This window comes from Condylura cristata, unplaced genomic scaffold (genome assembly GCF_000260355.1).
Source record: "Condylura cristata isolate star-nosed mole 26May11 unplaced genomic scaffold, ConCri1.0 scaffold00003, whole genome shotgun sequence".
Taxonomy (NCBI): domain Eukaryota; kingdom Metazoa; phylum Chordata; class Mammalia; order Eulipotyphla; family Talpidae; genus Condylura; species Condylura cristata.
In genome coordinates, this window is record NW_004567104.1 from 47351969 (window position 1) to 47372463 (window position 20495).

General features: G+C 36.0%; 1 protein-coding gene across 1 annotated transcript in view; it reads left to right on the top strand.

The window, feature by feature from the left end:
• Positions 1–20495, top strand: part of ABI3BP (ABI family, member 3 (NESH) binding protein) — a 199881-nt gene that overhangs the window by 93120 nt on the left and 86266 nt on the right. The window contains exons 7-14 of the mRNA XM_012732963.1: positions 2996–3044; positions 3892–3963; positions 4549–4641; positions 10031–10108; positions 11995–12069; positions 13051–13125; positions 14151–14222; positions 14659–14733. Of these exons, the coding sequence (XP_012588417.1) occupies positions 2996–3044; positions 3892–3963; positions 4549–4641; positions 10031–10108; positions 11995–12069; positions 13051–13125; positions 14151–14222; positions 14659–14733 (589 nt within the window). The remainder of the gene's footprint in view (positions 1–2995; positions 3045–3891; positions 3964–4548; positions 4642–10030; positions 10109–11994; positions 12070–13050; positions 13126–14150; positions 14223–14658; positions 14734–20495) is intronic.

Below are 20495 nucleotides of genomic sequence, written 5' to 3' on the forward strand. Positions count from 1 at the left end.
GTTTTACTTCTTCTTTCCCTATTTGGATTCCTTGTATGCCTTTTTCCTGTCTTATGCTAGCAGTAGCTTTTTAAAATCACCTCGAATAAAAGTTACTTGTTATTTGTTCAACACTATTTACTTGGAAACGATCATTCATTTCTCGAGAATCAGATAGCAGATGTCACCCTACACTTTTATAAAGAAGACATAGTAAAAAGATTCATACTGTAGATTTCTTGTTAGGGGTTTTAGAGCATGTACATAGACATCTGGAGCAGGAGGACATCCGTGATGTCTTTCCTCTTGCTCATTAGTCCAGTCTTAGTGCCTCTTTGAACTGCAGAATAGGCAAGAGAGCAATTATCAGCCCAAAAGTAATTGGATTTTTCAGCTTAATGGTTTTCCTATTTTTTGGCGGCACACATTGCACATATATTTTTATCATTTTAATAGAACACTGGTCTGTATTCCAGTAAGAAGAGATGAACTTTGTTCCATGCAAGTCATGAGTGGAATATTTTTCATTTCTCCTTGGGGGGGGGGGGAAGCTTGTTTAAAACCAGCCATTACAGAAAAGGAGATCAAAATTTGGGATAACACAATTCAAAGGAAATCAACATATATGCATTTCTACTTTAATGTCATATGTCTGAAAAGCTGCATTCTGCAAAATTTGCAGTAAGCAAGAGTACTGGTAGTGTAGAGGACAAGCTATTTAAAAATCTTCTGAACTATAGTCATACTCTAACAAAAACATTTAATAGGACCTGGAAAGGTAATGTGGTTCCAGTCACAAGTGGCTTTCAGGTGACCAGAAATTCCCCTGTGAGCATTAGGAATGAGACAGGCTGTATGCTGACAGCCCTCAGCATAAGAGGCAGCAATGTGAGCAACTCTTCCTCTCTGGGAAAGGCCTGTACAAGTGTTCATGTTTAATTTTCTTATGATACAGCTGTAAGAGTTCTTGCTACTAGTGTGACATCAAAGCTGAGTTTTATTTTTTTCCCTGCTGAAAGTTACTTTTACTACTCTCCTCCCCTTGCCTAAGGAAAAAAAAATAAATTTGCATCATTTCTAAATAGACAGTGTGAGCCTCTGATAGATGAATGGACACTCAATTAAAATAACTTTTCCTGATTATAATGTATTTGTAGCATGCACATTCTTCTACTTTATTAAATAGCTGTCCAAAATTTGAATCATAAATTATTTAAGAAAATCTTTGTGTTTAGAAAGTAAGGTTGTCATATAGTAGTAATAAATACATAAACAGCCAATTAGCTGTATCTTTGATCAATTCCTTAGGCTAAATTGCCAAGGAGGATATTACTAGGTACCCTTCTCCATTAGTGCTGCTACAACAAAAATACCATGGACAAGATGGCTTAAGTAATAAACATGTATTTCTCATAACTCTGGATCCTGAGATGTTCAAGATCAAGGCACCAATAAACCAAGAACTCACTTCATGGTTCATAAATCGCTGCCTTCTCCCTGTGTCCTTACATGGTGAAAGGGTGGAGGGAGCTCTCTAGAGTCTCTTTTACAAGAGCACTAATGGTATCCATCAGGTTTCCACCCTCATGACCTAATCACTTACCAAAGTCTCCACCCCCGAATGCCATCACAGGGGATACTCACTGTCAGCATATGAATTGGGGGTGGGGATACAAACGTCATTTTATAGCACTGGGCACACAGGCACAAATACTCCTTTTCAAAAGAAATGTGATAGCAAACTTTTATTTTTGTGTTTTTTTCAACCCAAGGACCTTAATTTAAGAGGAAATAAAGCTGACAATCAACTTGATATTATGGTCCTTCTTTGTTAAGGGCACACATAGTTTATAAAAATGTTAATGCATTGGTAAGTCTCTTGCTCACAGTTGTGAACACCTATGTGGTACATGTCTCCCTTAAGGATTCTGGATTATCAAAACATTGGTGTATCTATGTCATATGTGCAGGCTAAATCAAGTGCCAAGAAAACTGATGTCTTTCTTTCCCTTCAACTCCGTCATTCTCCTATGTATTTGCCACTCTTGTCCTATTCTGCCCCCAGGTCTTCTCCTTCACTATCCCTTGGCCTCAGTATTGAGTCCACTTTAGTATTGACTCCACTTTAAAGTTAATACTAACCTGTCCCCAGTTGAAGACACTCTGTTATATCACAAGCTCCTTTGGCACTTTGGGAGAGGGGAAAATCACTGGCTCCTGGAAGCTGTTGCTCTGATCCCACTCTGAGGTGCTTTGTGCACTGATACACATAGGCTCTGGGCATAGAAATGTCCATCTGAGTCTCAGCTCCACTTCCTGTGTGTGTAGTTTGCAGCAGCAGTTGGGTATACTTGACTGCTCTTGCTTGGTTTAAAAAAGTAATGCGGTCCTCCCTGGTGGCGCAGCGGGTTAAAGCACAGCACTAAGAAGCTAAAGCCACTTCCGCATGAGTTCGATTCCCGCCTGCCCCAGAGGTGACCACATGGCATGGCAGACCTCTCCTGACCCGCCCGCTGCTCCCCTCAGCAGTGTACTTAATGGATCTGCCTGTTCTGCTCCCCGCTCTGTCTCTGGTGAATCCTCTCACCCTACGCGTCTCTGGCCTGTACCCCAGTTCTGTATGAATAAATAAATAAATCTTTAAAAAAAAAAGTAATGCATAGCATAATTTCTTTTGTAATAGTCAATGCAGAGACAGTTTGTTAGGGTTACTTCTCAAATGAACTAAAATAAACTAACATTCACTCCAGAGGACTGTTTCTTTGAGTTTCTAAGTTAAAAGAATGAGAGTTCTGAAGAAAATGATTCTGTCAAATCTTTGGATATTGTGGGGAAAACAAGGGAGTCCAATAAATCAGAGGGATATGTCTATATTAAAGATCATTCCAGAAAATGTCAAGCCAGTTTCATAGGAGACATCTTTGGAGACAAGAAAGGCTACTTCCAGTTCTTTGATTTTTTTTTTTTTTTTAATGAACACTAACTCAGAAACTGATTTTTCTCCCTCTTTCTTTAGCCTGCGTATGTCCCAAGGAAGATAATCCCAGTAACAATTATCAAGCAAGGTAATTCATCTTGAGTCTGCTCTGGAAAAATATAGAGAACCATTTTAAATATAATTTTAAAATGCACTTTTTACTGAAGTAATTAAACATAGCATATACTTGTTTTTCAGAAAAGTTCTAGAGAAATTAGTCTATCACATTAGAAGTTAATACTGTATATAATTTTAGCTCTTGTATCAATAGACCACGCCTTTGACAAGTCACATTAGATGGACAATTAGTGACAAAACAACCATAACAAGAATTAAATCAAGTTAAAACATGTGCCTTTGCTAAGGATTAAATTAGCCTACATGAAGAAACTCATTAATATTTGGGTTATTGGGTTATTGAACAAAGAACTGATTTATTGGCTACTTTAGGGAAAGTTAGAGATTTAGGTTTCTGTGCCCAGGTTTGATTTACAGTTACTCAATTTATTAAAACTACTTCATTATTACCAGAAGATTTCTTGATAGATGGGATTAGACATTAAAATATTTATTTTAAGAAAACACAATACCTCAAATATACTCTCAAAACAGGGTCAGATAATAGAATTACTCGGAGATCCTTGCTGGATAATTGTCTCACCTTATGCTAGTTCTTTGATTTGGGTAGGCTGTAGGGAGTAAAGTTGAAGAAAATTTTCAAGCTCATTAGAACGGAACACTTTAGAGGAATAGACTTCCATTACTTAACGGTGTTAATGGAAGAAGTGCCTTCTGGTGCTTTTGTTGGCTGTGTAGTCAGCTAGATGAATTGCTTTCTGTTAGTAAAGTTAGAACAGGGTTTCCCTTCACATTATTAGCTTCTTTCGGCTTCCTGTTTCTTTCAACAACTATTGTGGTTTCTTTTATTTCAACAGTGATTCAGAATGTCACTCACAGGGCTTCAACTAAATCCCCAGATAAGATTCCCGTTGGAGGAACAATCCTAGGTGAGTATCTTCAAATTTTATACCTAGGTTAAGAAAATAGGATGTTTTTATCATAGAACCCTTATGAAATTTTGTACTGTAAGCAGATTTGTTAAATTGGTATTGGTTCATTTCCTTTCAGTGCTTAGCATCCTGGCCTGTCATTTCTGGCTAGAAGAGGACAGATGCTACTTCTGTCATGGTGTACGAGGAAACAGTCCTGCTGGTGGGAAGGGAGCCCATCCTAGCCCCACAGCATTACTGGAGTTAGGAGAGACTTTCTCTTATTGAACTGCTCTTTTGAAATGATTATTAATAATAATGGGGTTTGGTTTGTTTTTTTTGTTTGTTTACCATACATCTTAAGTAGACATTTTGCAATTTTCAAATCTTTAGATCAGAAGCCAGGGGATTTTAGTAGTTCAGTTCTGAATAGAAGCAGATTCTGTTTAAAAGGTAAAGTAAATTTTCCTCAATATTTTTAAGTGTAGGTTAAAATTAACTAAACAAACCAAGTGCTAAGCTTAATGTTTCTGGTATCCGATGCTCTTTGCTTTATTTTGTATCATGAAAAATTTTCTCCTATTGGTTCCTTTTTTCTTGCAGTTCACCTCATTATTCCAGGTCTAAATGAAACCACCATAAAACTTCCCACATCCATGATGTTTGATATTTCAGATGCAATTAAGACACCATTAGGTAAGCAGCAAAAGTTCTGCATTTGAACATGGTGAAGACTGAGTACTAGCACTGATCTACTTAGGGTAGCTGAAGAGTCTTGCAAATGAGCTTCTTGGAGATCACAAAGTAATGAGAAGCAGGGATATACACTGTTGATGTACAATGTACAGCCCTGTGGAACACAGTATGCTAATTATTCAAAAAATGAAAAATAGAATTACTAGTCCCACAAGTAGAATTTCCAGAAGCAGTTCCACTAATGGATATATATTGAAAGCTGGAAATTGAAGAGATATTTGTACACCCATGTTCATAGCATTATTCACAATAGCTAATACATGGAAGCAATCTAAGTGCCCACTAACAGATGGGTAGATATGCAAAATGGGATATGCACAGATGATGGAATATTGTTCAATCTTAAAAGGGAAGGAAATTCTGACAAATGCTGCAATATTGATGATCCATGGGGACATTATGATAAATGAAAAGTCAGTCACAAAAAGATACAGTATGTTCCCACTTAATGAAGTAATTAGTTTCATCAAATTCATAGAGAAAGTAGGATGGTGCATGCCAGGGACTGGAATGAGAGGGTCATACATTGCTGTTCAGTTACTTACTGCAAGTTTCATTTTTATACTATTGTGAAGAGTTTTGGAAATGGATGATGATGGCTGCACAGCATCATGAATTTGTTTAATACCACTGTACACTAAAAATGTGAATGTTATGCAGTATAGATTTATCATAACCCATAAGGGGCAGGGATATTGGAGAGTGGAGTTATTCATATGAATCATTCTATAGGAAAACACATTAATATAAAATATATTTATAAAGAGTGAACAGATGCCAAGTTATACAAAATATGCACATTGATGATTGTGATTTTTCAAATACAGTAACAGTTCTAAATTATACTTACTACATTAATATATCAAGGGGCCATTATGTATTTTCCATGAAAATTGATGTAAAAATTCTGTTAGAATTATGTACTTGAGAATGTTACTATTTCTTCCTTCTAGAAAGAACATAATATGATTTTAGGGTTTAAAAAATATAAAAGATAGCAATTTGAAAAAAATAAGTGGAATATGTTAACTACATTTGGGTGTCAAATTAGGCTGTGATTTATTTCTACAGCAAAGTATCTCAAATTTGATTTAGCACTGGGAGCCCTGGAGGGCTTGTGAACAACAGACTTGCAGGCCTGTTGCCCCCATAGTGATTAAGTAGGTCTGGGATGGTGCCTGCGACTTCAAATTTTTGCTAGTTCCCAGGTGATGACTGATGCTACTACTCCTCACAAGTCCCTGGACTACAAAGGTAGAAGTAAGCATAGTGGGGTTGAAATTGAACAAGACTTGTAAGTGCAGAATCCTCTCCCTGCACTAGACACTTGCTGTGAACTTTAGTGCTATGTCATGGAACCCCCACATTATAGATGCTGACACAGAGACCCAGGCAGCGTTCATTCAGCAGCTGCATAGTAAGTGTTACTCAGAGCTGGGATTGCAAGGTGCAGGGGGCTATAGCGCTGGTCTGGACAGGCATGGCGCCTGCCCCACGGACTTCTCACACATGGTTATGCCTTGTGGCCTGACCTGTCCCTTTCAGCGGATGCTCACTCTTGTAGGAGGAAGGGAGAGAAGTAACAAATGACAGCGAGGCTGTCCAGGACCTCTGTGCTCTAGAGGACACTCACCCTTGGGAAGCTTCCTTGTCTGTTGATGTTGCTGACAAGGAGCTTCAAGGTTACCACATTTTGATGTGTCCTTTCTTCCAGTTGTTCTTTGAGGTGTGGGGATATGTGGAGATATTTAGGAGTTCTAGCGACATGATGCCAATCAACAAATGGATAGAAGAGCGCTTAACTGGTAGACAATTAGACTTAAAGTTTTAGGAAAAAAATTCAAGACATACTCAATATATTTCTGTGATTTGGGGCCCTTTTTAAATTTCCAATATAAGATAGTCATACCTGTTAGTCCTGTAGTGAGTTACTCTAAGAACCTGGAAAAGGCTAGGTTCCATTGTCTTAATCTGTACATCAGATTTGATCACACCTCCCTTTTAGTTGTGACTCAGTTCTACTTCCTTTAAACGTTGTGCTGGGAGGAGGCTACCAAACTAAATTCCTTCAGTGAACTGAGGTTGGGATCAGAGCTGAAGACTCTAACAACCCCTTATTTTTGTCCCCAGAGCCTAGATGCTCTCTTTATCCTGTTCAGAAAGAGAAAAAGAAAGAAAAAAGGAATCTCTTACACCATGTTTTGGTCCCAAATCTATCTGTCAGAATTACAAAAACCAGGGTTTATGAAGGACACTAAAAATCGAGCAGTTTTTCTCAGAATAGTGCTGTCAGTTTGGAACTGGAATTTGTTTTGTTGCTTTGTTCTAACTCTTGAATGGTGTTTCTGATATGTCGTGATTTTGCAAAATTCCTGATGCTACATTAATACTAATTCAGCCTTTTTATCTTTAATGTAGAGAATTGAGCAGTAAATTATTTTGCTTTTGCTTTGGTCTTTTGATATTTACTAACGCTTCAGGATGGGATGGGACTTTAATGAAGAAAAATTAAAAGGAAAAGCAAACATCCTGTTATTTCTAAGGAAACATATCATAAGGTTCTTATGCATGGAAAAGATTGATAGTATGTTTAAATATGTTCATTAAATTCAGTTAAATCCTACACACCAATGTACCATCTTCAAATACTATTTATAAAATCACATTTTAAATTTACTGTTTTTATAAGTGTGAGCATAAATGATTCTTTATACTACCATGTTAGAAATAAATTTTCCTGAAGTTATTTAAACTGCAGTCTGGAGAAGTTCCATTTCTTATGTGGGTAATTCCTAAGAATAATACCCCCATTCTAGCAGGGCCTATCAGACCAGTAAATTAATAGTTTTTGTTCACTTGGTGTGAATAATGAGAGAAGTAAACAAGAAAGCTAGTATTCCACACACTTCTCCCGAGAACATAGAGTTTACAAGGCCAAGTCTAACCCTGCCAAAACTTGAAGGAAACAACTGTGTTGAAAAATATATATATACAGAAGAATGAGAGAAAAGGGAATTGGGAAGGGGTGGGGGGGGTTTGATCTATAATTTGATGGCATTTTCTTTTGTTATTACCAAGATTGCAGTTGAATGTGTACAGTGTAAGTGAATATCCATGGGGTGATATGAGACTGAAAAGGTTCCCCATTCAAATAAATTTCCCATCTACCAATTTCTCTGACACCCAAAGTGCCATATCGAGAACTATGCCTTTATAAAGAATTAGTGATGTATAAATAATATAACTATCTATTGGAAGATAGTTTACCATTTTTTTCTTCATTGGCAGCCTTATTTAAGGTTATCATGATTGTTAGCATGATTAAACATAAGGGACTAAAGCAAAGCCTAAAAGTCTTAAGATCTGAGGGTAAAAAAAGTAAGAGCCTGGTCAGTCAGGAAACTAGTGTTATTAGTTAGGCAAAGAAGAGCGATTGGTAGGGTATACTGAAAGAGATAGCAATGCTGAAAAAGAAACATTAAAAGACACCTGTATAATGTTCCACTTAACAACAATAACAAAAACTTCCTCTATCACATGTAATAACAGGACCAGAGCTCATGAATATTTGCAGTTTGAGTTCTTCCATTCAAAATTTTTTAAAATAGAAGTTATAAAGTAATACTAGGTGTATTTTTTTAGTTATCGGAGCCCCTTATCTTTATGGTCTGTTCAGTTAATTTGAACAATAGCACTAAGCATTTCTGTTGTGTGAATATGTAGTATAACTTCATGTGCGCATGAATTCAAATATACATGCTTTACTATTAGTGGCACATACACTAGCCCTGAGACACAATTTCTAGCTTTAAAAAAATACTCCTGATGGGGATTACAACTGAGATGGAAAAATGTACAAAATGGTGTAAAAATAAACTATTAGATTATTTTAAAAATATTCCTGAAAATAATTAGTTCTATATGGCAATCGATTGTATATTGTCATAATACAGATTAAAAACTGATTTGTTCTTATCAACATTGGAAAAGGATGCCTTTTATCATTATCTTTAGGTCTCCTGCATGGGAATATTTTGTGCCCTCAATAACAAAAAACAATAGCCTTTATAACAGTGATGTGCACTGTCAAAGAGGTTAAACAATCTGTACCCTCAAATAACTTCATGAGGCCAGCTTCAATCACTAGTTCTCTACAGTTAAGTCTTGTCCCTTGGCATACTTGATGATGTCTACAGACATTTTGATTGTCACAGCTATGGAAATGTTAGAAGAATACACTGGACCAGATTCTACTAAACATCCACAACACATTAACATAGGCCCTCAACAAAGATTTATACAGCCTGAAATGTCAGTAAATACCAAAAGTGAGAAACCCAAGTTTTGTATAGCCTTAGGATTCATAAAAGAAAAAAATCCTAACTGAATATATAGGTGACATGATCAAGGAATCTTAAACATGAATGAATGCTTTCATGCCACAGACTGTTTCAACATACTAAACTAAGTCATTGACTTAATGGGCTAAATAAGTATTAGTTAATTTCTACTTGTATTTTTTTAATGGGAACATTTTACTCTTGAGAAACTCTGGCACAGAAATGAGCTTTCTTTGTAAAAGAATACTTAAATTTTAGGAGTATGTTTTTGGAATAGTTGTCTGAAGAAAAAAAAAATCCCCCCCAATTTGACTTTATTTTTGGCATTGAAGTCTCACAGAGACCAAGAAGAAAAGGTTATATTAACATAGATGTGATTGAAATAAATATTGGAATATTTTTTTTTTGCCAAAACATTTTCAAATACTTAATATTACATGTGTGTTGTTTATGATTTTCTGAAATTTCAAAGTTTTAACCTATTATATTTTTAGCATACATATGAGAAATTTCTATTTTTTTATGTTGTAAATTTTTTTTTCAAAAGTTTATTTTTACATCATTTTGTACATTTTTTTTTCCATCTCAATTGTAATCCCCATGAGAAATTTCTATTTTTTAATAGGAGTTCTTGAATATAAAATTCCAGGGATTATTCTCACTATAGTCTATGACTTACCAGACTGTTTATTAATCAGAGTAACTTGAGATTTATCCGGTGTTGGGTTGTGATTTTTGTTTTCATTCCAATGCCAAATTCTACTTAAAGAATTATCTTGAGATAATAAGTAATTCTGAAGATAGCCATTGCCTCATTCTAATTCTTGATAGAAAATCACAATCAATTTGTGAACTGACTAGGATTAAGGGGTAAGAACAGAATGGATTTGTTGAAATAGACTATTACTTGATTATGTTTTGAATGAATTGTTTTTGGACATCATATTATGAGGAAGTGAGGTAACTTGTTTGTTTTCTGGATATTTTAGCTAAGAATGAAACCTTGGCATTGCCTGCTGAATCTAAAACACCAGAAGTAGAAAAAATCCCAGCCCAGCCCTTAACAGGTAATGAGATCCCTATGTTGTTGACTCTGAATGAATCAAAATATTATTTTGACTGGTAAATGAACATCAAACCTATACATTCTTTTCCCAGTGAAGAACTAGTAGGTAATTGATTGCAATTGTAAGCACAGAGTGACAAGAGATTCTACTTTCTCAATCTGTTATTTATATTAGGCAAAAAATGCAAACGGACATATATAACTGATTATGTAAAGTGGAAACTATTTTTCACTGTATTTTCACTGTGACTTGAAGTTGTTACCTTAACATTCTGAAATAATCCTTACACTAAAATATAACACCATGATTTTGTTGCTTTTCTTTTATATGAAAACATGAGACCATTTTTCATTTTATCACTCTCCCAAGAAGTTATTTTAGCAAAATTCTATTATCCCTTGCAGATCCATAGTTTGAATTCTGTGAGAGTACCCTGAAATCATTTAGTAACCAATGCCTCTGGAAGAGTAATAATCCTAGTGTAGAGACTATATATTAGTTCAGAATACTGATTTGTTCCTTAAAAAATGTGGTATGTATTTTACCCATAGTTTATCAGCCGTTACTAACAAACATTTAACATTTCCTCTCTAAGTGATCTGCCTAAGTCCTGCACACTGGGGACACATTATTCTCTGAACTACAGTTTTTGCCAGAGCAATACCACTTCATCCAGGACTTGGTGAAACAGACTCTGGCAAGAATTCTCCAAATCCACAGTTAGCAAAGTAACTCTAAAGTGAATTTTTAGCTCATGAAACTCATAAATTGAAAATGTGTGCTATTTATTTTGCACTAACTTTACCTTGTACTAAGTAGTCTTAGACTCATAACTAGTGCATAGAAGATACAGATTGTTGAGGAAATACAGTAACTTGATTTCAAGAAACCTGTGAAAAATGAGAATATTGCAGACAGAAAGAAGAGAAATAGATCCTTTCCTTACCTTTATGGGGGTAGGGGTAGAGATAGTGACTATTCAAGGCAAATGGAATCAAACACAATTGATCAAAAAAGAACAGCATGGCATGACCCAATGGTTGACTCCAAGTTCTCTCCTGTCCCAAGAATTCTACACATTTTTCCCAATTATACTTTCTCCTCTTGGCACAGTACCTGATGGGAGTGTCTACAGACTTCTTAAGTTCCGTGTAAATTTTGCCTCAGATTTTCCTCTTTAGAAACAGCTGGGCAAAAAAAAAAAAAATTAGCATATTTTTAAGTGTTACTGTTTTTACTTAATGCCCTTACCCTGAAAAATTCTGGAATTGTCTCACACTATTCATTCCAGATCTCAATGATCCTGGTACTTATTTCTCAAAAACTTTTCCTGAGATTTTCTTTGCCTTTGATCTGGTACTTGGGAGCAATCCTATGGCTGAACATTGAATCTGTAGTTTCAACCCAATTTGGAATTTTATATATTGACTACAGTTTGAAAGTAAGAACTCTTACAATGTAATAATTTTAACTAAACCTTTTAGCCTGGGGTCATTTTTTATTTACCCATTAATTTACTTAATAATTATCAGGTGTATATATAGACACTGTGATATAAAGAAAAGAAAAATGAAAAAGGCAGACAAAAAAATGATGCTTGATCTGATAAGTGCTTTCATGGAGGTCAGTTAAGAATACTTTCTGGAACACATGGAAGGAGACCAACTCCAGAAGGGAAGAGTTGGGAGAAATGTCAGCTCAGGCAACTGAAGAAAGTGAGAGCAAGGATCCTTGAATAAGTAACTCAAGTAATCCTTAACTAACTTAAAAGAAATGGGTTATGTCAATATAAATTATAACTCTAAAGGCAACAGAAGTGTCTTTTTGGTCTTTAGTTGCTCTGTCATTTTATCTTAATTTGTAAAACTGTGTTTTCTACCTTCCAGTGACTCCTGAATCAGTTCCAAGAACTATTAAACCCACTGTGTCTAGTTCCCTAGATACTTCAGAAACAGCACTGGGTAATTCTGAGAACTTTGTCTTTAAAAAAAAAAAAAAAACTTAATACTCACAAAAGGTAACCCCAATGACTTACTACATTGCTCACAACCTTACTGATAGTATTTAACCTTCCTATTTCTTTCTTTCTTTTTTCTTTGCATGTTAGGATCACATTTTATTTTTTATATATTTTACATCATTCTTTGTTTTTTTTGTGCAATGTATGTTTCCTCCTCTCTGGTGTAGTCCCCATAAAATTCCCACCACCAGTTCATCCGTGCACCATCACCATAGTCCCTTGTGTTCTTCCCTACCCTGTTTTGATCCCTTTTCCTCCCCCTCCCCTGCAGAATGTCTCTGATTTATAGTTTGTTAATTTTTTTTAAATTATTTTTTTCTGATCCGTTATTTGGTTATCCTACACTCCTCCTATAAATTCCATTGAAGAGTTAACAACATACCTTTATGCTGGTGACTGATATTCTAGGCAGTTCTGGTTGCTGAATGGACACCCTTTTTTATCAGTCTCTTGATAAAGGAGGACAGACAGAGAAACAGAATTGCCAGCTTAATAACCCACAAAGCTTGAGGGCAGGAACAGTAGACCAAGAGTCCTGGCTGTGCTTTCTGTGTAGATGAGATTTTCCAAGTTTTATGCATATTAACCTTGAGGAAAATCCCTTGAAATATAATGCTTTTTAGCACAGATTTTGTGTCATGCATGTTAGCTGCTTCTTGACCACAGATCTAACTTGACTTGTTCTTTTCTGGAGAAGAGAAAAAGCGGCATATCATTTGTTCGGTACCTGTGATGTTGTTCTGCCACAACTCTGAGGATATGCTTTCAAGTTTTAATAGCTGTGACTTTGCCAGGAAAAAACAAGTATTCCCATGACAGGCTGGCACACACTTGTTTATAAGCATGCATCCCAGATCACAGTTAGGCCACAGCACCAAAATCTGACTCACAGAGTTGCTAACTGAATTCTTCTGTATTGCAGTTCTTGATGAAAGGACCCCAGAAACACTGCAAACTATTCTAATACCTAAGTTTGAATTGCTGCTGAGCACTCAAGGTAAAAATTATTAAATACTGCAGATTATTATTACCTTGAAATTTTTTTTAAATATTTATCCATTTGTGCACACAGAACTGGGGTGCAGGTCTGAGACTCAGGGGCAGCGAAAGACTTCACCAGAGACAGAGTGGGGAGCAGAACAGGCAGATCAACAAAGCACACTGCTGAGGGGAGCAGCGGGCGGGTCAGGAGAGGTCTGCCATGCCATGTCGTCACCTCTGGGACAGGCGGGAATCGAACTCATGCTGAAGTGGCTTCAGCCTTCCAGTGCAGTGCCTTAACCCGCTGTGCCACCAGGGAGGGCCACCTTGAAATTTTTATGCATGCTTAGATAAAGGTCTTGGGCTAATTTATTTAAATTTATCTCTTCACAGGAATGAGTGACCATGTAATTTATGGAACAATTTCCATAATACCCTACCTCTTACATATGTTATTAAATCTTTATTTTATAGTTTAGGTTCCTAAAAGGCTTTGTGTGAAATCCTTTGCTTTTTTTTTTGGTGGTAATATTTTGACTTTATATTTATTCTTTTAAGTTAAAATCATTGTATTATTTCTCTTCGTAGAGAAGATATATATTTTTTCTGCATAATGCTTCTTATAATTTTTACGATTTGTTTATGAGTGCATTACCAAAAAGTGGGGTGGGTAAGCATAAATATAAAATCATTGTAAAAATCATTGTATGTATATATATGTGTGTATATATATACATATATATGTACACACACACACACATTATTCTTCATTTTGTATGTTCTTTTTCCAGCCAGTTGTAATTCCCATGGAAAATTCCAAAATTCTGTATTTTGAAGTTATTAAATGGATATTTTCCAGGTCAGATATGGTTGGTGCTCAATCTGAGTTTAAGTGAAGTAGATCTACACATATACTTAACTAAGAAGATAAGGGAGGTAACTCACTCTGAATGAAAAGAAGCTCCCCATCACTCCAATTTAATGAATATATAAAATAGTCATTAGGAAAGATCCTAACATTTTTTGTATGTTTCATTACAGCTCCAAAGAGATTTCCAGAATTTCCTCAGGCAAAGACACCCTTCCCTTTTGAGAAACCTGAGGGCGCTTTGGGTAATAACAGCACCTTCTGTCTGGTATTGATGTGGGTAGTGGTTGCTTGTTTCTGGGGGACACCTGGTCTGATGAATTTCAGTGAACTGATGCATTTCATCAGTTCAGCCAAATGAGGCTTTTATTTTTTAAAAAGTCTGATTGGATTTTCTACAAGTTAAGTAAAAATCATTAGTAATTCCAGATCATCTATTTAGTCTCCTGTCCTTAAAATTATTAGGGATGTGACATCTACCAGGTCTCTTTCTAGTCTCTCATCAAATGTTCCCTGGAATGGGTTCTATTGATTTCTTCTAATAGAGAATGACTTTCGATTGGATGAGGACGTGTTTTATTACAGGCTCTGATAGCCGCCTCAAAATACCAGTGACCTATTTATTTCTCTATCCCAACAAACAAAAACACTTCAATGAATTCCATTTCTGTTTCACTGTAGCTTCAAGTGACAAGCCTTGGACTGTGTCTACAGCTAAAACATCTGAAGATTTTGAAGTTCTACCACCTGAAACTGGTAATTCTTTAAAAACTGATTGGAACAAAAGGACTAACTTAACTGGTTTTTATTTGTATAGGTTCCTTGATTACCAGTATACCTTGTAGTAAATGGAAAGTATCTTTGATACTTAGATGAATCTTATCATCTTCCCAAAGCAAAAACAAAATGGTTTTGCATTTGTTTTAAAGATCTGTTTCGCTTTCTGGATATGTAATTAGAAGTCTGGCTAGGAAATGAACTATGAATTGTCTTAACTTCATTTTCTAGGGTTCTTTAGTGACAAGAATAGTAACGAAAGCAGCAATAGCATGCATCTGATTTAACAGTATGCATTTAATATTTCCCTTGCAGTTATTTCTTTTGTAGCAAAACATTCTTGGGACATTTGAGTGCTTACAGTGTGCAATATACTACCAAGGCCTAAAATCTTTGAACATATTTTGCTGTAGAAGATAGGTCAAAGGTCTTGAGATTAATGAACCTGTGTTCTCATTCTGGTGTTTCCACCAACCATATGCTTTTTAACTGTTATTTTCTGTTTCTGGGTCTCAGTTTGTATACTGTGATATTTGGCTCTTTCTCCTGAGATTTCTTGTTGCATTTGCCTTCATATACTGTAGCTACCACCATTAAAACTGATGTATTTTCTTTTTTCAAAAAATAATTTTTCAGTTAATTTTCCCCCCGAATGTCTTTCCTTTGATGTTTAGTCATCAGAGAAAAAATATTCGGCATATAAGAATTATTTAAAAATCTGAGAATCGTTTTTTTTGTCATGACAACCATGATTTTTCATTTTACCTCTTTGTATTTACATGTTTATAAATTTCCTAGCTGTGGTTTTTTAAAAAGTAAATGTAATAAATAAAATAGGTAGAAATTTACATACTGAAGCTAAACACTCTTGACATTTTGTGACATTCTCCAGTGAAGAGACCAGCAGAGGACTGGTTGGAGGAAGGGTCAAAGATCCCTCAGACACAGATATGAAATGATTCTATTTCTAACAGTTAAAGTAGGCTCAGATCTTAACAAAAAATACAAGAATGACATTAAATTGGTGAACATGTATACTGTGATCTCCCGTAGTTTTCTGAAGTGTGAAAACACTTGAAAGTTAACCATGATTGTTAGCCAAATAGGGGAAAGTCTCAAACTGCAACTTTCTGTCCCCAGTCACTGAAACTAACACAGTTATCAAATATGGATGCAAAATCATCTTTCATAATTTTGGTCATTTTTGTATAAATTCCAGGTGCTGGATGGTTTCTGAAAACTGACCCTCTGGTTCCATTAGCTGCCACTCTTACTTTTCTGTAGCTGTGGAACAAGTGACCTTGGGACAAATGTGATATGGTGGTTATCTTCTGCCTTGTGACAGGCCTGCCCATCCTCCATAAGCAATTCATCCCCCAAAGCAAACACTTTTAAGGACCCTGGACTAGATGAACTCATTGCTCCGTTTTATCTCTTAGCTTTTGGGTTATAATGTAGGAGATAAGTTTTCTCTTAAACAGTTCTAGTTTGGTTTCTGTGACCATTTAAGAGCAAACTGAGTAAAACCTCATGCAAACCATTTATGAAATTGTAAAACATAGGCTGTGAATAATACAGAAGGCCTGAATTGAACGTTGGGGAGTGGGAATATTATGTGGGGCAGTGATGGTAGTAGAATTAACAGAGAGACAAAACAATGAGATGGGACATTCCAATAAAGGAAAGGTTTCATTAGCCTGTAACTCCAGGTCAGGAATGTTCTGGTTTTGCTCTGATGGAGTGTGAATAGTGGCTAGCGCAGCAGGAAGCAGTCTCATTATTCAGCTGCCACATCACTGCCAGGGCAACCTGAGGCAGCCGGAAAACTTCCAGCTGTGGACTGCCTGGCTTATATTCAAACAGTAAGGTTTATTTGCTGCTTTTGACAATGGGGAACGCAGACCTTAAGGAACTGTGGAATCTCTCAGTAAGTTGGTTTTGGAAAGGATGTATTGTAGCATTTGGTGTTATAATAGATGATTTGTGGGAGGTTCCATAGAAATAAAACTTTGCCCCAAGGTTGAATGCTGTCAGAAAGTAGGACTAATTCTGTTATTGTAAATCATTATAATTCTTAACTAGAAAGCAGGAACAGTGAAGCTAAAGCTGTGATCAGTGAAGAAGCAGTTGTTAGTCTTATTAGGAAGAATGTAGGTATAGTAATTGTTGTGTTCATGTGTTTAGCTACCTTCCATTCAATTACAGAATGTTCTTGTTTTATCCTGGTCACTGGCTAGTCCTGACAGATAATGGTACTTTTTAAAATTGCTGATGTTTATCGTAGAGCACCACAGCCTAGCAGGGTGACATGTCAGATCCTGTATGGCACAAGTTGTTTTTATCTACAACCACGAAATGTTATTTGTCAATACCTTATTGTTATTCTGCTTCAGCAATTGCTAAATTTGTTTTCCACATTTTTTTTGTATTCTGTATCAAAATATAGAATGTTTGCTCTAGAAAATATTTCTGTACCACTTTTACATATAAAAATTATATGATTATAAAAGATTATGTTATTTTCTCACTTTAATGTTGAGTACTGAAATTACCAAGTCATTGCCTACTTATGGCAAAAGTAGGATCCAGGTTATTTGGAGTTTGGAATAGCTTAGGAAATCTGAGCAGAGCAGCCTTCAAACAATTTCTCCCCAACTTTGTGTCTCTTTGTCCTACTCATTTCTACTACATTTTTTGATCTCATTATTTGGATTGTATTCATTAAACTTTCTCTAGAGTAAGATAAGTTGGCTTTGACTCCCTTGGCAATTTCAGTTTTCCTTTAAGTGTAGAAAGGAAATTATAAAACCTTTATCCATGATTATGTACCAAAGTGTAAATTTATTTATAAATTCTATATTAAAAGAAAGTTGGTCATTTTAAAAACACTTGTGACACAATCAGGAAAAAATCCACCTTTCTGATCATACAGTAGAACTAGTCATTGGAAGGTGGTCAGATGACTGACCTGTGTTAGAGTGAGAACCAGTGAAGTCTCAGTCCCCCAGTCCATGAATTGCACATCTGCTTGCCTGATACATGTGCACTTGTGGGACTACCACTTCATTGTGATAATAGAATTCTGTATTTGCAGAGCAGTTTTCTATTAAGTGACTTTCAAAGGTTTTTATATACATGAGCCTTGTGATCCTCCAGTTGTTCCTAGAAGCAGAGAATTTAATCACCTTTTATTTTAAGAGAGTATTTGAGAGACTGGCCTCTGAATCAGTAGAGGACCAAAACTGGATCACTCAATCATTTCTTTCTAATCATTTCTCCAGTCAAGGACTCCAAGTTAAAAATGAAGAGTTCCATAACCAAGTAAGTTAAGCATTCTCCTGGGGTCAGATGACTTTATATTTTTAAGAATCACACACGGTCTGTGAGGACTGGCCACTGCTAAGTGCCTGAAGTTAGACTCTGTGTGAATGTGATTGCTACTCTGAGTTCAGAGTGAGAGACAGCTGGTAACCAGCTCATCCCTTTACCAGTTTTGTGGCTGTTGATAAGTGATTTTAGCTTCTCCAAGCCTCTGTTTCAACATTTATAAAATAGAAATAATGTTCTCATTAGGTTATTCCTTAAAAATAATGTACAGACCTCTAAGCCTTTTCACAATGAGTAGCAAAAGTACCCAGTTATCATTTCCTTACTATTCTGAACTCATGTATTGAATGCATCCCCTTCACACCACACTGCTTGTCACAAACTTCCTGAGAGGCTGTTGACACTCATTAGTAACAGCAGCAAAAAAATTTAATACAAAAAAAGGCAAAAACAAAAAACAAAAACAAAAAAACCCTCTAACCTCATGTGTTTGTGTGCCCATGTGTGTTTGTATGCACACACACCAAGTGATCTTTGGGCCTTCATTTCACTTGTTTGAATATTTTTTAAAGAGAATCGAAAAGGACACATGCAGTGTTTTCCAAAGAGACCTGTAGCCCTACAGCATGAGTAGATGGTAAAACCCATCACACAGCCGCTCTGCTCGATCAGAGCAGTAACACAAGGTAATTAGCCTCTGAAAGGTAATTAGCCTCTGAGGCCCTGTCTCAGCTCAGGAAGTAAAATCGCATCATGAGCAACTTGCTGAGATGGGAGAAAAAGCAAAATGGCACGTGTTTCTCAGCTTCTGTGGTGGGAGGGAGCAGATGAAAATGACATTGTTTCTGGCTTCATAGTGCCATCAAGTTTAAACCTCCTCAATTTACTCAATCATCCCCTTCAAAGGCTACCATTCATTAAAAGGAATCTAAAGCCTCAGTCAAATAAATAAAATAGTTTATTTATATAACACTGGATGGTTTGATGTGCTTATTTTTCATCCTTAGAAAATGTTCCTGCCTGTCTTTTCTCCAGTGTGTCCAGACAAACTGATTTTTCTCTCCAGTTCTTCTGTGACTTATTACTGACATGACTTCTGGCATATTTCTCCTGGAAGAATAAGGAGTCAGCTTTAAAGGCTTCCTGTAACAGAGCTAGACCTGAGGATAGTCAGCCTAGGCCTATTGAATAGACTTCACTCTGGGAACTGCCTTTAAATGTTCATCAACAATTATTTTTAATTCTGTCAGTACTTTATAAGTGTTTTGCTTAGTGTGGCTGAAAAGTGGCTGAATTCCACCTTTGGACCTCATTGCCTGCCTGAGCCCACCCAACTGGATTAAACCCTAGAGAGGAGAAAAGTAGGATTGAGTGGTAGTGTTGATGCGTTGAGAGCAGAAGAATAGAATTCAAATGTAGCAGATGGTTTTCAGATTTCTGTGGCCTGTAGAGACTTACAGTTGCAGCCTTTGGTTGTGCTTAATGAGCATTTTCTTACAGACAGTATTTTCACAAATTTCAAGACCAGCTAGAGAGGTATTTTATTTTTCCATGAACTGAAGAGAGCATTATTTATTTATTTAAAAGGCACTGTGAACTCTGTGTGGTGTTTATAAAGGTTTTTTTTTCCCATTCAGCTTTTTTCTCATTCACTATTATCACTGATAGTGTGGTATATTTTCTTGTTGCTTCTTCATGTTCTTAGAATCCTATTTCCACACTAGGTCACAGCCACACAAGCATAGGACAGTTAATTGTGTCATAGAGGAAGAAATTTGAGTATAAAATAAACTTTACAAAGAGCATCAACATTCCAAGTTTATTCATTGTAATGCACATCTTAACAGGCCATTGTGTTGTGTCTTCACCATGTACCAGGCTTTGGGATAAAGAAGGTGGAGCACATTAATGAGCTTGACAGATAGAATTTTTGTCTTAAGGAAGTATTTCATCTAAGAATTTTTGTTTAAAAAGTTGTTTTTTTAATCATTGAATTTGCATAAAGTGACATAATAAATTCTTGATTATTGAAAGATCTCAACATTCAAAAGTGTGCCATCACATTTCCAGAGCAATATCAGAACTTTTCTATTGCAGAAATTGCGTTTTTGAATTAAAAGTAAATTTACAACAACAAAACATAATTTAACCACGTGGTTTAGGAAGTTACAAGTAAATGGTAGTGCAGCTTATTTCATAATATTTTCCCTTAAACTATAAAAGTAAAGTTTAGCTGTAGGTCACACTGTTTCATGAAAGAAGTAACATTGCTATGTATAACTTTTGAATTGAACTGTGTTACTAATTACATTAGGTCCCATTGATTTTCTGCGAATGCAAGATTAGAGATAGCACTTAAGGTCAAAAAACAGGAGCTAGTGTCGGGGTAAAGAAGATGCTTGTTTCCTAAGTGG